This window comes from Pagrus major, chromosome 15 (genome assembly GCF_040436345.1).
Source record: "Pagrus major chromosome 15, Pma_NU_1.0".
NCBI lineage: Eukaryota > Metazoa > Chordata > Actinopteri > Spariformes > Sparidae > Pagrus > Pagrus major.
This window is the reverse complement of record NC_133229.1, coordinates 20,615,564-20,633,314: the sequence shown is the minus strand read 5'-3', so window position 1 is coordinate 20,633,314 and position 17,751 is coordinate 20,615,564. Positions and strand designations below refer to the sequence as shown.

Genomic DNA, 17,751 nt, shown 5'->3' with positions numbered 1-17,751 from the left:
TATTTCTGAGATGACAAAAAATTAATGGCAAAGAAATTGGCATCAGAGTAAATTATATGCATCTTTAACTTTAATCTTGACATTATATACTTGGGAAAGTTAAAGCTTTTAGACAGTAGCTTTCAAAAAGAGGAGAGAAAAAAAAAAACACGATTGATTTCTTAGTCAAATGTCCCATAAACCTGCACCCAGGAGGCTACAAGAGGCCAGAAACTGGAGATCAGGCAGAGGAATAAAACCCATGACATTCATGTCTGAGCGCACTCTCTGAAAGTCAGGAGTGTCTTCTTGGTCCAGAGCTCATCCGTCCACTTCAAAGTGGCTAACATTGGGAGTTAGGACCTCTTCTAAACTTTGCGATCTATTCCTAGAGCCCTCCAGAGAGACCTCTGTCCGTGTGTGTGTGTGCATGCATCGTTTCATATTTTCCTGCTCTGACACTCTCTCACACAGGGATCAAACCTCTTTGCCCTTGACTGGCCCCAGCCCAGTGAAATCTGTCCCAGTTGGACCACTCTGTGGAGCATTAATATTTGAGGGAAACGCTCCTTTAAAAGCTCTTTCTGGTACAGAGGACTCAGAAAGTCATAATCCCCTCCACGCCACAAAAATAACACAAACTGCTACTATCATTCTCACCAAAATAAAATAAAAACCCCTCTCCATTTCAGTCTGGATGCACAAACAGATGATAGGCAAGTTTTTTTTACCTCCTGAGACTCTGCAGCACCCATTAGGTTCTCACATCCACATGAGATTGTTCGCATGAGGCTGTAGTGGCTTTAGGATCCACCTACAAGCATCACACGACAACTCAACATGTTCAACATCAAGATCTACCGGTCGCTCTAAAGCTTGTGTGTGTGTGTGTGTGTGTGTGTGTGTGTGTGTGTCTGTGTGTACGTACCAGCTGTGTCGTTGTCTTTCCTATACTGAGTGAGAAGTGGCCAAAAGTAGTGAATTCTTACAGGTAAGCCCTGCTCCTTCATCAACTTCATCAGCTCAAAAGACAACTCTGAAAAAATAAAATAAAACATATAATAATGTTAATGCCTTAATTAATTCACCAAATACACAAATACTAGTGTGTGTGTGTGTGTATAGAAATGGTCTTTTAAATGCGAGTAAATTAAAGTATGTGCTGTACCAGACTTCTTGGCCTCCAGAGTACATGACAGGGTGAAGCTGAGTGGTGTAGCATGCAGGTTTGACTCCTGGAGCTCTTTGCAATAGAGGCCCAACTTCTCCAGTGACTGTAGTGCAAACAAAAAAAAATACATTTAAACATTTGAAATTAATACTTAAAATACACTGCAGCTATGTCTTTAAATTAATGCTAGCTAGTATCAACCCTCTGTGTCATAAGATGAGGTGAGTGGAGCAAAGGGTGAAATGTGTTTGTCCATGTACCGTGTCCATGCTGACACAGTGTCTGAGGAAGAAGTTGCCCAGGTTGGGGGAGTCAGCGGTGAGGCTATCAGACTGCAGTACGGGGAAAGTCTTCAGGATGTGAAAAGCTGAGTCCGCCAGGCCCTGGGTGATGAGGCTCAGGCACAAGTTCATGGCATCTACAAGAAGAAGAGCAAAATTCTGATTCTGCTCAGCCTCATAACACTGTCAAGATGATTACAAATTAATTGATTGAACTGATTAATTGAACTGTTAATAGTTTAATAACGACACTACGTTAGCTGCTGAGGACTACAGTGATGTGTAAAATTATGAGGTGTGTTTGTGCGCGTGTGTGTACCTGGAACAAAGCCCCTCTCTTGCCTCAAGCGCTCAGTCATCTCTGGGATGTGCTGCTGGTGTCCGGCCTTGGCCAGAGTATAGATGACCTGCATCAGGTCCCTGTCCATCAGGCTGCAGTCTGCACTGGCTGCTGCCTCCAGAGTCTGAAAATTTTAAAAGGCGAACATTCATTGAATACAAACATACACGTGTTGCATCAGCATTGTCTTGACGGCAAACTGAATAAAAACACACCGTTTTTAGGCTGTCCAGGTCTCCCTTCTCAGCGTAGGCGGTCAGGAGGGCTGTGTAAGTGTCAGGACCTGCTTCAATTCCTGCTCCCTTCATCACAGTCAGGATGTTCTTAGCACTCTCAATGTCCCTGCACAGGGACAGGTGACAGCTGGTTTAGATAATCTGATAGGTTCAATACAAACACTTACACCATGTGCCGTTGAACACAGCATGCCATGACAATAAAAACAATTACGCTCACCCTGAACGAGCATGGCCTGTCACCAGGGAGTTGAAAACGGCCTCGGTGATGGGTAAATCTCTGGTCTTCATGAAACCCAAAATGGCACTGAGAAAGCAGAGAAGAAAGTCAAAATGGAAATTAAATTTTTTTTAAAAATAAATAAAAAACTCGTGCCTTTAAATCTAAAGGCACAATATAACATGAACTCTGCTGTTGGTTTCTTAATGAGCAGAGCAGAACGTTCACCCACCTGGCTCCCTCAATATCTCCATTTAGGCAGTAGGCTGCGATGAGTCTCTGGTAAGTAACCTGTGCACAGAAATGAAAGGAATGCAATCAGAGTTCATCTTTAAAGGGATGAGAGGAATCGACTTTTATGACATTAAACCATGAACATAGGGTTCGTACAGCTTTTTAAGAGTAAAATTTAAGCACCTTTTATGATCCCCACCTAAACTGTTATAAATGTAACTGCAAAAAACTAAAGTCTACAGAATTCCTTTATATCACAGCAATTCATTTATATTGTCACTTTATTATATTGTCAACTTTGATTGTATGTTTTGATCATGATTATTTAATGCTCACCAATTTTGATCTCAGGAGACAACAAACATATGACAACAGTATCAATTCATTTTAAATATTAAAACATTTTTGGTTTAAATTAGTGGCTGTGTCAATAAAACACTTGATTATGTTGATAATCAAGCATTTTTTAGGTGTATATTCAAATTCAAGTGTATTCCTAACCTTGACAAAAGAGTAGTTAAAATTAAGCTTTCTCCAAACTTTCAAGACTTTGTACAAACCCTGTTCATATGAGCCAATTGCTGCAAGTTTCTGTTCCAGTTACACTGTTGTGGTTGATGGGTTTAAGCAAACAAATCTACCCATCTCTTTCCTGCCAATATTGTACCCTTCTCTGAAGTACTTACTCTGTTGGGCTGGACGTTAGCCGTTTCCATCTTGGCCAGGAAGTCAGTGGGGGAGAACTTGAACTCATTCTGGATGTAAACCTTCAGCAAGGCGTTGTAGTGACTGACATCGTACTGAGCACCTGCGGAGGACAATGTGCACATCAACATCACACCTAAAACATACAATGATTCACAGAAGCAAAAACACACGATAGCAGGTTTTCACAGCTGTGAAGCAGTAAACTCAAGATGAAAGGTGCTCAATCTGATCAACTTCAAAAAAGGAAGCCAACAGGCTTCATAGAGCCAAATATGTAGTTAAAAAGCCTTTTTTTAGTCAGAGCATAACCGAGTTAAAAAAGAAAGGAAAACAAGGAAAAACGGCAACAAGTTTTAACCTATACAGCCACCAACTCTCAGAAAGACAGTACTTTAGCCAAGAAGTTGGCTAGGTTGTTGCCATTGGTGCTGCTGCCTCTTACCCAACTCCTTCAGCTTCTCCCAGACCCGGTGTGCCAGCTCTGTGCGCTCCACCAGGGGTACCTCAGGCAGCAGGGACCCACAGCTACGCAACAGTAACAAGGCCTGATTACCACTGGGATAGCCTGTAAAGAGGAGAAGATGATGGACGGATGTGGAATATTAAAGAACTATGACAAAAACAAAGTGTCAGTCAGTTTTTTTAAGATCATTGCTCTGCCTGCCTACCTGTCCTGCAGATATCATGGAAGATGCGGTGCAGTAGGGTCTTGGTGATGCGACCGGTCCTCCTCACAGAGCTGTCCAGCTTGGCCAGAGCCCAGTCGAACTCCTGCGCCTGCTTGGACCGGACCGCCACGCTAGTCTCATCTTTCTGCTCTGTGGCCACAGCATAGTTTCGCACACACCCTGCTGCATTAGGCCACACACGACTGTAGAGAATAAGACAGTGACAGGAGGGAGAGACAGATATGGATGTCAGGAGTTAAAGGGAAGCATAGGAAAGCAGTAACACAGATACACCTATGGATGCTGCTCCTGTTTAAAGGCTGACTGTAGTTTTGTCAGGACCGATGACCTTGAGAGAAAAAGCACCAGAAGATGACTGATAACCATCATCTTTTACATCAGCTGAGGTCAGAGTTCCTCTTGTACTTAAATATAACATATTAAATGCTAAATTTGACAATAACTTGTCTGATTATGGTTAGCTACAGCATGTACTGGTCTCAACTGGGACCACTGAGCATGCAGATAAGCTAATAAGAGTACAGGACCAAACACAGGGTGACAACTCTGTTTGCTATCTGTATCATTATTATAACAAAGTAAGTTATTGAAAGTGGCTTAAATGTGACTGTTAGCATCATGGTTACACAACGTTTGTTCATCACCTTGTGTAAGCCGGCAGCCATGTTTACCTAACCACACAGCTAACTATTAATTTACTCTAACACAATCCCACATATGTGAACACACCGCTTTATACTGTTAGTGTGTGAATATGTTTATGTCTCTGTCTGTCATTGACCCTCAATGACATCTCTGCCTCACGCACACATGCGTGGATATTAGCTACACCAGCTAGCAGGCTGCGTGATACCTGGACGCGTTTCCCGCAGCAGGGCTGATGTTTCGGGGACAAACTCCGGTCCTGGTTCCGCCGAGAGCTCCGCTGTACAGCCGACTGAGCGGCGGTCCGTTTCTTTTTGTTCCTGTGATCTGAAGCAAGCCCGAAGGCGAAAACTTGAGTAGACGCGCTGATCTCAAGAGCGCAGCCATGTTTTCTGTCGCACAGTAGAAGGGCATCCGCACCACGTGACCCGCCAGAGGAAGCACCGCGGTTGGGATTACCGCGAGAGTTCCGACTGAACGTGAGAGTTTTTAGTGTTCAGTGTCTGTGCTTATACTGTAAGTAGTTCCTGCAAGTCTACTGTATTTTGGTACTTTAAATAAAGCTTAACTTGCTGTGTATGTGTGGGAGAGATAATAACATATCTAATTTGTTATACAGGGTGTCTAGTGATATCAGACACTTCAATTTAATGCTTTTTAAGACATTTTAAGATCATTTTTTAACCAAATTTGACTAATTTTTTGACAAATAATCTTTTTCTTATTCAAGCATTGCAGGTTAGTAAAAGGGTACATAGTATAGACAGTATGTGGTCTTTTCCAGAGTAGGTTGTATGTAGGAACTTAAAAAAAACATTATTGGAGGTGGTAGAGACCTAGACAAAAACAATTTGGGGGGCGCCTGACTCTCCTGTATTTATTTTATTGCCTTATCCTAGCAGTCACCATCAAGTGCCATTAATAATTTGATTGGGCATAAACTTACATTTCAGTCTGGCTCATTTAAAGTCCCAATTTTACATTTGCTTTGTCTGAGAATGTTTTATTGTGTACTCGGACAGAACCTCAGGGAGTTTTCTTTTTTTATTCATAAAGATGTACTTGAATGTTTGGCCTTCCATATGATTTTCTGTCTACTGCTGACCTTTCCTTGGCAAGTTACAGCCATTTCTTACATCCTTGGAACTCTTCAGTGAAGAACAGGTGTAATCCTCCATTTAATGACCATGGTGATGTGTCTAAAAAGTTCAGAGTAAAGGACATTGAAGCAAAAGTGATGAAATGTGAGTTTTTCAGAAAAATATATTTTCCATTGAACATGAACGACAAAAGTAGCATGGCTACAGCCAGTGCCTGTTTAATTAATATCTCATTTACACTTCATTTGTTATAATTTCACTCTAATGCTGTTTTGTGCTTGTTGCAAACTAAAATTCCTATATGCAAGAAATTTAAATAAAAAGGTATGTGTGCTTATACTGTGTTGGCAACTGTTTTCATGACGAGTGATAATAAACTTTATTTACATCATTTATTTACATTTATTTTCAGCAATCTGAACAAAGTCTGACCTTTAAGTGGTTGAATTTCACAGAGATGGAAGATGATTTAGGTTTTATTATATTTTTATTACATCATGAACTTGTACAAACATCAATATTCCAAGAAAGAAATCATTAGATCAGCTCTTCAATTAACTTGCTTTTCCCTTTGCTCTTCCCTTTCTTCAAGTTTTCCTCCACTGCAGTCTTTGCTTTCTCCATGCCACTCCTTACACACTCTCTTTTACTGTGTTCGTTCCACAACTCAATAGCAAGCGTACGAATCTGGTGTGTGTTGTCCAGTACCCAGGCTTGAAAGAATTCACACTTTTTGCCTGCCAGGAAGCACCTCTGTCTCCTTGCCCCTTCCTCTCCTTCTTTCGAAAGGGCTGTTCTGGCCTGGGAGAGCAACGAGCAAAGCTGGCTCAAGGCTGCCAGGCAGTATCCTGTAGCATCCTTTCTGTCTCTGCCAGTCAAGATGTGAGCCACAGCTTCCACTGCCCTGGCTGGAGCGAGGGGATCCTCCTTGTCGAGGTAACCTCGACCCAAAATGAGAGTTTCTCCGCAGTCTAAGGCCTCATGGACAGAGTTAAACACCCTGTTTGAGTTCAGTGCCTCAGACAGAGCAAGAACCATGTCACAGAACTCAAACATCAGTGAATCAGTGTCGTTGTTAAACAGGCACAGGGTGAAGGTGTAGCCATAAAGTGCGTTGACCAAACCATAGCATACAAGGGGGGACGGATTTGCACACAAGGAACTCAACTTTGGAATTTTTGCTGAAACTGGAGGGACACTGTGAACTGTTGAACTTTCCTTGCCCTTGCTTGTTTCCTTTCTGTTTCCTCCTTTAATCTTTTTCAGTTTTGTCGCTGATTTACCTGCTTCTTGTGACGTCTTGATGTTATTATCAATATCCAGTTCATCCATAGTTGTTGAATTTTCACTTTCCAGTTTGCTCACTTCCTCCTCCAGCACCTCCACCAGTCCTCTCCCTCCCTCCTCATGCTCCTCCCACCACGGCTTCCACAAGGGAACCAACCTGCCAAGAGCTCCACCCTTCATCATACCCATAAACACGTCTTTCTCTTTACTATTGAGAAGTTCCCACAGCTCTTCTTCTGAAAGTTTGTCAATATCCAGCCCTGAGAGCCGATCAGCCAAGTCCAGCTGTCCTTCTGCACTTTCAGCATCCTCATCTATTTCTCCAGGCAGTGTCTCCCCTCCTCCAATCTCTTCCAGTTTTTGCAAAATAGCTTCAATCTCTGTCTCACTCCCTTCTCCAGACTGTTGTAGTTCTGCTAACCTGGACAGGAGCGCCACAACCTGCGCTTTCTCTGTTGCCTCTCCCTCCCCTTCATCTGTGTCATCTGACACAATACCAGCTTCTTTTAACAAGCTCTCCATCCCTCCACCTGTCCTTTCCGCCTTTTGTCTGAGTCCAACAAGAATCTCTTGCATTTTCTGTCTCCCCTCACTTTCTGTTTTCCCCATCTGCTTCAGCTCCTGTAGAACAGACTCCTTGTAAAACTCCTCAGAGCACACGGAGTGATCTGGGCTCTGATAGCAAGCCAAGCCACAGTAATGCAGGTTACACCGAGGGCAGGTGTAACAAGAGGGCTTACATTTACACATCATGCAGACTGCACTCGGTCTGTCGTTACTATTATCCTCTGAAGCCTCCTCCTCTTGTGTCCTGGCTGGCGTGAGAAACTCCTCTTGTCCAGAAGCAGCTCCTCTGGACGGAAGCATTATCCCATCTCTGGTCACTGTGTCGGGCTCAGTGTCAGTCCACTCCTCCTTTGGACCGATGTCTGTCAGAAGACTCCTCACAGAGGGAGGAAGCCTCCGTCTAATAAGCGGATTCATTAGCAGTTGAACGGGACCGAAAGGAAGAGAAAACTGTGAGGTCCGAAGTCCAAAAGACGAAACCTGTGGGTTCACAAATGAAAGTTAATGAAATTATGTTCGTAGGATGTATGCAAACCTCACTTTCGTTTCTCTCACAAAGTGGATTTTACAGTGTGAGATGCTAACGTTAGCTACAAACACAAACAGCATGCGCAGTGTTTCATCCATAAACCGCTTTCAAAATATTCTAAATATCGCCAAGAAGGCTTTGCTAGCAACGTTCAATGTCAATATAAAAAGCTTTCTTCAGTCTCAATGTCTTAAAGTACAAAACTGTACTTACTTCCCAGCAATTGCACCAACACGAACGTTTCACGTTTGTTGTCAAGCCGCCATGTCGCCTTTTGATGACGTATGTGCGACTTAAAGCAGCTCTTTTTTTCTCCGAGGCAGGACTGTTACTACTTCTGTATTATTACCATTATTACCTACAATAACCACAGTGCTCTCACTACTATTAATATTATAAGGTAGTAATCATCATAATTAAATAAATTATAGATTTAATTATTATAGATCAATTATTATATAATAGATAAGATAGATTGATATTAGAGATAGGTATTATAAATACATTATTTAAGGTGCATATTTTGTAAAGAAACACAAAAAGAAAGCATTTTGTTTCTAGAATAATCTCACCTCAACGTCCACTATCTAGCTGGTTTGGAACTTTCAATCATATCACATGATCTTCATCAGTCATGGAAACATAAAAATGTAGATGAAGATGAAAAAGTCAGACTTCAAGGACTTCTTGTTCATATTGTTTTAATGAAGAACAAAAGTCAGGTAAAGTGAGATTGTTTTGTCAGCTTCTGTTTCCCATTTGTCTTGTGTTTGTCCATGAAATTTATAGCAGTATAAAGTTAAGTAGTAGTTAAGTAGGTTGCCTACTAAGTTGTCATATCACCCTCAACATTTATCATTACTTAAAGGTCCTATAGCCCTAAAGTACGGAAGCCCTAAACGGCCATGCATTCATACATTTTATTTCCTCCGTTTTCCCGTGATAACGAGTTAATTTCATTTGTTTTCTCGAGATCTCGAGTTATTATCTCGAAATAACAACTGCCGTTTTCCCGAGATAACGAGATAATTTTCTCGAGATTTTGAGAAAACAAAACGGTAGTGTAGTATATTAAATCATTGCAGGAAACATCATTCAGTGTAGCAATGTCAGAAGAGCAGGAGCATATCGATCACCACGTCACATATCTTTTCAATCAAGGCCTGACACAGGCTGAAATAGCATTATGCCTTGCTATTACAGATAATATACACATTAGTGTGCGTAATCTAAAAAGACGGTTAGCAAGGCTTCAGCTATATCGGCGGCGCAATCTAAGTGAGCCTGATGTCGTCATTAACTACATAGCTGACCAGCTATGTAGTTAATGAGGAGATCTCGAATTAATTATATCGTTATCTCGGGAAAACAAAGTTTCGTTATCTCGAGATCTCGAGAAAATTATCCCGTTATCTCGGGAAAACGGCAGTCGTTATCACGGGAAAACGGAGGAAATAAAATGTATGAATGCATGGCCCTTTAGGGCTTCCGTACTAAAGGGCAATGCATTCATACATTTTATTTCCTCCGTTTTCCCGTGATAACGAGTTAATTTCATTTGTTTTCTCAAGATCTCGAGTTATTATCTCGAAATAACAACTGCCGTTTTCCCGAGATAACGAGATAATTTTCTCGAGATCTTGAGATAACGAAACGATAGTGTAGTATATTAAATCATTGCAGGAAACATCATTCAGTGTAGCAATGTCAGAGGAGCAGGAGCATATCGATCACCGCGTCACATATCTTTTCAATCAAGGCCTGACACAGGCTGAAATAGCATTATGCCTTGCTATTATAGATAATATAATTCGGGAAAACAAAGTTTCATTATCTCGAGATCTTGAGAAAATTATCTCGTTATCTCGGGAAAACGGCAGTTGTTATTTCGAGATAATAACTCGAGATCTCGAGAAAACAAATGAAATTAACTCGTTATCACGGGAAAACGGAGGAAATAAAATGGAGCCCTTTAGGGCTTCCGTATATTTGTAAGAAAAGTGGATTTTTAAGTCTCATTTTCAACTCGTCAAATACTGACCTTTTGGGGTGGCGACCACCCCGACCTACCAGCCCAAAGCGTCTGTATTTGACTCAAAAACCAACTTTTCTAAAAATGGGACCTTTTAACATATTTAATATAAAATACATTGTTTTGTGACATTCCACGTAATTTGAAAACATAAAAGAGCAAACTGGAACTTTTTTGTTCACGCTGCAATATTTAGTTGACAATGAAGTAATGATGAGAAACCATGATTTGTCTGATATCTTGATACAACTTTGCCTGATTTTGAACAGATGATTTTGATGTTTTTTTCTATAATTATGACATTTCTGTTGAACTTCAAAATTTGTCATTTGGCAAATAATTTACAGACAACATGAAGGAGAATCCAGATGATGGTCTTATCAATATTAAAACAATATGCATTGCGCAGTTCTCTTTTCTTTGCTTTAGGATATAGGCTAATTAGTTTTGTCCAGTCCCAGAAACTTTGATTTATGTCTATGTTTGCATCTTGACCACTGAGCGTTCACTGAGCAATATATGTTCTTTATTTCAATCGCTGACCAACTGACTAGCATATTTGTTCCATGAGGCTCTACCAGTGGCTCTTTTCATACAGCTGAGTAGCTTATTTAGTCTTAACTAAGATGGCTGTTCAAAGCTGAGCTTATCCATACACTGTCATCGCAACCAAATGATTAAACAAATTATGATGTTGAAAAGTAGTGACGCCATTAGAGCCTCTTTGTTGTTGTAAAGCAGTCAGCCAGATTTGAATGACTAATCATAAGCATGTATGCATGTCAGAGCCAGAAAAAACTGTCCTTCCATCTAACTTTCTGTCAATCTGTATGCTCATCATGCACATCTGTCTATTTGTGTGTCTTCCTGACTGTGCTGTGTGTCTACATCTCCCGTGGGGCTGTTTGCTATGAGGTGATTGTCTCCTGCAGGGGGTCAAGCATGGTAAAGGTCATGCAGGTGGGGAGTTGTCAGATGGCTGTCCACCCCTCACTGGGCCAAGGGGTTCCTGTGCCGCCTGTCAGAGCCCGTGGGGAAAGGGGGAGGAGGAGGGGGGTCTGAGGTCGACGTGTGCCATGCTGTCTTGGCCCCGCCCCTGGCTGTCGTGCCAGCGGTTCTGGGTAGGCTGCTGCCTCCTCGTGTCTCCTTTACTCTTCTCTGGCATGTCCTGTGACATGTTAGCAACCCCAACACTACATCCCGAGCTTACTTACTGACTGTAGATGATACTGTATGTAGTAGTGCAGAATTTCATCCAAGTTAGGAAGGCTTGTAAGAGCTTTTTGTCCAGGCGCAGGTTAGGTGGTATTGCTTTAAGATGACACTGTAAAAACAGACACAAAAGATGGATAAGACGTAAAAATCAGTAGGAATTTGGCAAGCAGGAGTTATATGGTGTAAGTCATAACTACGAGGACACCAGGACACATACAAATCTGAATTTGAAGCCTTTTGCATGGATGTAATCTCTACAATATTGATTATATTATAAAATCCAGTTTTTCCCTTTAATAAAATAACACATTTAGCTTATAACACATCCTTCATTATCATTCACACATGTAGCACATATCCAGGAGTGTTAGGATCAGTTAAGATGCAGACAAACTAGAAGATTTGATATATTGATATTAGTTTGATACAGGAGAACCTTTTAATAAATATGACATACATCTTCTCATATACAGTATAGGGCATGTGGAGCTTAATATACTAGTTGTAGGGGTGATGAAAAATTTGTGAATTCGAAATCAGATTGGATTGAAAAAAAAAAAAAAAAAAAACCTGGAAAATTCACGGTAGAAATACACACACACTCTCTCCCTCTCTCTCTTTCTCTCTCACACACACACAAAACACAGACACACACATCCCGCTGTCTGCCACCAGCTGATAGGTGACAGGGAACAGGCTCTGCCTTTTGGGCATGTCCAGCCCTGGCACGTCTGGAACTGTCTACTGTACAGCAGCAGGGTGTGTGTGTGTGTGTGTGTGTGTGTGTGTGTGTGTGTGTGTGTGTGTGTCTGCAGTAAAAGAGGGTGGACCTATGTTGATGTAGACTGTTCTGTCACCTGTCAGCTCAAAAGGATCTGGCAGTATAGGGCACCCAAAAGGGAGACTATGTGTGTGTTTGTGTGTGTGTGTGTGTGTGTGTGTGTGTGTGTGTGTGTGTGTGTGTGTGGATGAGGGTGGGGGAGCGGAACATCCCGTCTGTGTCTAATGTCCAGTTTATATGTGGGCAGCCAGGAGCAAGTGTTTCAGTTTGACTCATTGACTTGTGTGCAAACTATCAAACTTGAACCTTTTCTTCTTCTTGTCATTAAAGTTCAACACGACCTACTACGATTAGGACATTATGACATTAGTATGTTCACTTTGAGAAGATGTCATTATATAAAATGGTTAAAATCTCACTTGCAGTACGTATCCAACTTCATTTAACCAGGAAAGTGCACCTCACTGATTAAAAAATTCTATTACATTAATGCCCTGCCCTGGATTTACAACAACGGTTATAGAGAATATATAAGAGGAACAATCACACATCATAAAAAGATATGAGTAGAAGGATAGTAAAAGCAAAATCTTGAAAAATCAACATATAACATGGATAAGTAAAATAATGAAACTGATGACACTGATGATAACTATATATCTTGTACGGTGGCCTCGAGGGTCAAACACCACAACATTTCAGAAAACATAACGCCATTTTGGAAAACACTATGACATTTCAGATAACGGAAGAGATGGGAATTGTTGTGTTTTGTTAAAGCTTGTGTTTTTGATTTGGGTGAAATGTTTTTTTTTTTGTCATGTTTTTTGAATGTTGTTATGTTATGTTATGTCATGTCATGTTATGTTATGTTATGTTATATATTATGTCATGAATATAGTTTTTTGATAAATAGTAGCTCCCAGTGTTATTTGGAATACAAATGTGGAAATTAAATTCAATAAAATTGCATAAAAATAAAGCCAAGATCCTGAGACGAGAGCGTGCCATTGAATGTGGTGATGTGTGAGTCGGTCAGTGAAATATGTGTTAGTGTGTGGTGGTGAAAGCAGCAAACTCCCTACTGAAACCTGACATAGCAACAACATCCTCTTCCTCTCTCATCCTCTCATCCTCCTTTCTTCCTTATACATTTTTTTCATGAATGAACCCAAGAATGTAAGATCAGCTCCCTGGCATGAAAGCATCAATGTACTTCTTCAATAATTAATCTCCAGGATCTATTATTCACCTTTTATTTTCACCTCTTCACAAGAAGGCATCCCAGACCTCCTCCTCTGCTTCCTCTTTCATTCTCCCTGTCTTCCTTCCTGTAATTGACAACCTTTGCCAGGTCACTCAATCCATATAAACAAATCCCTGTTTCCTGTGCAGCTCCGTGATCTGCCTCGAACAGTCGACTCTTCCTTTCAGTGTGTGCTGGGTGCAGTGCGGCATGTGATGTGCTAAAACACAGGTAGATGGAGCGGTAGCCTTTCAGTGACCTAAAGCGGCTGTTGACAGCGGTGACAGTGGAAACAAGCTGAAACCTCACAGCACTCTAGAAGTCGACTTTCTTTCTGTCTCTGTCTCTCTTGACCCCAGTAGGAAATAGAGGGTCCAGTGTATCACAGTAGTCTACACCAGTTATTTTGTGTACTGTTGTTTTTCTACACCAATGATTCCATGTACTGTTATTTTTCCTGAGCCAGACTGTAGATTTTTTTCCGCTACCTGCTTTATTTTGTGCTTCTTCAGTCAGTCAGGTACTGGGTTTCTCACGTTTCTCTCAGGCTTTCTCACTCACTCCCTACCTCTCTCATGTGTATGTGTTAAACGTAGGCTAGTTCTTAACAGGTTAATTAAATAAATGTTTACACATTAGTTAAAATGTGTATGTGTCTTGCTCTGTGAATTCAAAGTATTGCCGCAGAAGCATTTTGTTCTCTCTTCTGTTAATTTGTCTCATTAAGCTGTTTGTTTTAAGACGGTCTTGTTTATATTCATAGTTTAAGACACTTCTTAGGGCTATTTTAATGTTCTGTTTTAGGGTTCTTTATTGATTTATTAGAAATTGTATTAATCATTTTATGATTGCAATTATAATTTGTGTGATCTAGGTGTGATCTATTATTGCTACCTATCTTACAGGACGTTCTTCAAGAATAAAATATTTTTTATCTGTATGACACTTTTTTGGCCAAATAAAACTATAAAATGATAAATAAATACATTTGATTTGAAACACATTTATTTTGTAATTATATTATTATCATGTAGGCCTTATTGTTTTTATTGTATTTTATCTGTTTTATTTACTAGCTGTTATCAAGTATTAATGTCTTGCTTCTATATTCTGTTTTCAGTTACATGTCTTGCTCTTCTTATTTAATTAACCTGTTAAGAACCAGCCTACGATGATTTTCACCTGTGGTCTTTAATTTGTTGCTGTTGGAGTTGTGTTTGGTGAAGGTAAAAATGCTGGTAGCCGAGTTTTTCCTGTTTAATTTGATGTTAATTTGATTTGCTGTTTGCTGGGCTCACCCAGTTTGGCCTTGCTCGGGCTTAATAGAGAGAGGCCAAATTAAGTTTCTTCATACCTGGGTATAATGGCAGTAAAGAAAAATCTAAAAATCTTAAATCTAAAAACAGACAACATATGTAAAGCAGTGAAATAACAAGGTAAGGAAGCTGGGCTTTCACAGCAGACCTCCCTCAATTCAAAAATTTTAAAATTCATCAGTTCAATTTTAAAAAGACAACATAAAGAGCAAACAAACAACAACAATTGTCTTTGTATGTCTTTGTTTTTCTGTTTTTGTTGATAACAAGCCTGATATCTCTCAGTTTTCTCATGACTGGTTATATATATATAAAAAAACCGAGTGACACTTCCATGTTTTTTTCCTCTTCTTCTCTCTCCTCTTCTCCATCACACCATTCCCGCAGGAGCAAACCTGAGACTGACTGTGTATCGGTGTATCACCCGCCTCCATCTGTCTAACCTCCGGCCCCGCCTTCCTCCATCCCCACGAGAGGGAGCAGCGGATCAAGAAAAGGGGAGGAATGGAGGAAGGAGCGAGGGAGCGAAAGAGAGAAGTGTGTCTGTTTCCCAAAGGATTGGTCTCTGTCTGTCTAAATCAGGAAGTGAGAATGTGACAGCAGGAGAGGCAGAGCAGAGACATCCCTTCAGTGTGTGTGTGTGTGTGTGTGTGTGCTTGTGTGTGTTTGTATGGACCTTGTTGAGCTGAGGTGTCATATATGTGAAGATCACAGTTTCAAGCTAGTGGCAACCAGGGATGACGCTCCAAATCACTGAAATGCCAGAGACGACTGTGCTGTGATATGTTGTGTGAATGTGTGTGTGTGTCTTTGGGGACGTTTGATGGAGATTAATACCACTTTTCTGAAAGTGAAAATGTTATCAAGTATGTCACCTTGGAATAAAAGTGAGTGACATTGTCTCAGCTGAACCCTGATGTAGGCTACACACACACACACACACACACACACACACGCACTTTAAACTCAGTACCCATTTGTCTGTACCACCATGCTCTAAATGTCTTTAGAACTGATTTCTAGAACTGATTTCAAACTGGGTGTCGATTTATTTCAACCATGTATTCATTACCTTTATTTCAACCATTTATTAATGACTTTTAGATATATTTTAGTCATTTGTCCATGACTTGCAGCTTTATTCAAACCGTTTCTCTATGACTTTTAGCAACATTCAAACTATTTATGCATTACTTTCATTCAAACTATTTATCCTTTACTTTTAGCTTTATTTCAACCATTGGCCATGACTTTCAGCTATATTTCCCGATCTGTGACTTTTACCTCAACCATTTATCCATGACTTTAAACTAACTTTTTATAAACAAACATTTATACTTTTAGCTATTTCAAACATTAGCGCTGTACATATAAAAGTGCAATATCTAAGATATTGGCTCCCTGGCTCCTTGTTGAATTCATATTAAAAACAACAGTATGGGGACAGCATATCACCATAATAACTGCTGCTAACTGTAACTACCATTAGCTAGTTAGCTCATTTAGCCGTGTATGTAGCAGTCCAGACTGGAAGCTCAGATTACCGGAGGAGTGTTGATGTTTACAAGCTAGCACAGGAGCTTTGGACCAGTTTGGGCCGGGGCTAGCTAGTTAGCATGCTAACTGCAGTAAATATCTCACAACACAAAATATAGACGTTATAATGTCACACTGCGATTTCTTCACTTTCTGTTGACAATTTTAATATTTTTTTGTTGTTTTAAACTAAAATTCTTACATATTGCACCTTTAATGTCAGCAATTTTCATACCTTTATTACCTTGGCCAACTTTTCAAACTTTTTAGCAAACAATTAAGCTTTCCATATTAACCATTTGCCAAAGATTTGTATAGAACTAGATACATACAGGCTATTCACATGTTTATTTTTAGATTTTTAAATTAGCACAGCTACTCTACTGTAGTACCCCCTAGTAAGTGAAGTGCTCACTGGGGTACCCTTGGGTAGGAACCAATGATCTAGATTATGCATCATCCACAGTATCCACAGCATATGTACACACACAAATACACCTAATAACATTACACACACACACTCTCGCTTTCTGTGCATGAATAATTAGATAGACACAGGGCTGTCTTTCTGTTTCCCCTCACACATAAAGCTGCATGAATGTAGGCCAACTCACTGTCGGCTTCACTTCCCTTTCAGCACAGTCAAAACTAACACACTAGCTGTTGTCTCCTCTTGTTCATCAACCTCTGTCTATCTCTTGTTACCTCTATCTATCTTTAACTCTCTCTTTCATGAGGTGTGAGTCATGAAGAATTGTCTCGCAGATCAAAAAAACAACTGTTCCCGGGATCAGGCAGCCTATACGCACAGACACACTCTCACACAGTGACGCTGATATTGTTATAGTCACATCATTATATCCGTATTAGCAGGGAAAACCCTTCACGCTCCAACACCTACATGCCACACAGCATGCTATCTCCACTGTCTGATGTGTGTTCTAACTCATTTACTGTATGTCCCTGCCTGATTCCGGCTTGACAGATGAAGCTCGACACATATTCAGGGCATGTTTAGCATAATATGTTTATCAAAATGTAAACCCCATCTGCTATTCTTTATGTAGCTCACTGTAGATAATGGGGAGACCAAAGAATACATCATTGTTTAGCGCTGAATAGCCTTTTTATTTTACATCCTATAAAGTTGGGCATATGCCACGCTATAAAACATTTGTTGCTTTCATACAAAACAATAGAGATTCAAACTATACCCACTTAACAAAATAAAGTATGTACTGTGCATTTGTTTGATTATTTGCTGTAATACCACACTTAAAATCTAAAGCATCTCCTCTGAGAGTTAGGTTAGTCTCCTGCATTTTAAACTAACTGCTAATGCAAGCATGCTACAATGCTAAAAATAACAAATAACACCTTTAAGGTTATGTAAATACAATAGTTGTGCAGATCTTTGGTCATACACTAAAGTGGATCCAATGGAGAAATGAAGATAAGATGCAGGGAACTGGGAAGGTCTGAGCCACATTTCATGGCAATCTGTAAAGGTGTGCTGCTACAGATAGGCACTTTACACAATGCAAAGTGAAATATCCAAGTTATCATCTCTGAATTAACTATGTATTTGCGCCAAATGGCGAATGATACGAGCATTTTGTTACATCATGCTACCTTCTTC

General features: G+C 40.3%; 2 protein-coding genes across 2 annotated transcripts in view; both read right to left on the bottom strand.

Moving 5' to 3' along the window:
- lrpprc (leucine-rich pentatricopeptide repeat containing) overlaps positions 1 to 4,911 on the bottom strand; it is a 64,799-nt gene extending 59,888 nt beyond the window's left edge. Inside the window, exons 1-11 of the mRNA XM_073481337.1 lie at positions 4,712 to 4,911; positions 3,838 to 4,040; positions 3,612 to 3,734; positions 3,148 to 3,269; positions 2,460 to 2,518; positions 2,228 to 2,314; positions 1,987 to 2,113; positions 1,751 to 1,895; positions 1,411 to 1,568; positions 1,148 to 1,253; positions 908 to 1,015 (exon numbers count right to left, since the gene is read on the bottom strand). Coding sequence (XP_073337438.1) covers positions 908 to 1,015; positions 1,148 to 1,253; positions 1,411 to 1,568; positions 1,751 to 1,895; positions 1,987 to 2,113; positions 2,228 to 2,314; positions 2,460 to 2,518; positions 3,148 to 3,269; positions 3,612 to 3,734; positions 3,838 to 4,040; positions 4,712 to 4,890 — 1,417 coding nt within the window. The 5' untranslated portion in view covers positions 4,891 to 4,911. The remainder of the gene's footprint in view (positions 1 to 907; positions 1,016 to 1,147; positions 1,254 to 1,410; positions 1,569 to 1,750; positions 1,896 to 1,986; positions 2,114 to 2,227; positions 2,315 to 2,459; positions 2,519 to 3,147; positions 3,270 to 3,611; positions 3,735 to 3,837; positions 4,041 to 4,711) is intronic.
- A 1,160-nt stretch (positions 4,912 to 6,071) lies between these two features.
- znhit2 (zinc finger, HIT-type containing 2) lies at positions 6,072 to 8,271 on the bottom strand. Its single transcript, XM_073482041.1, has 2 exons — positions 8,200 to 8,271; positions 6,072 to 7,937 (listed from the first exon to the last, which is right to left on the bottom strand). Exon 2 carries the CDS (start codon positions 7,872 to 7,874, stop codon positions 6,141 to 6,143), a length of 1,734 nt encoding a protein of 577 aa, XP_073338142.1. The 5' UTR covers positions 7,875 to 7,937; positions 8,200 to 8,271; the 3' UTR covers positions 6,072 to 6,140.
- Positions 8,272 to 17,751: the final 9,480 nt, after the last annotated feature.

Coding starts and splice junctions, on each gene's coding strand:
- znhit2 (XM_073482041.1), bottom strand. CDS start 7,874: ATGAATCCGCTTATTAGACGGAGGCTTCCTCCCTCTGTGAGGAGTCTT.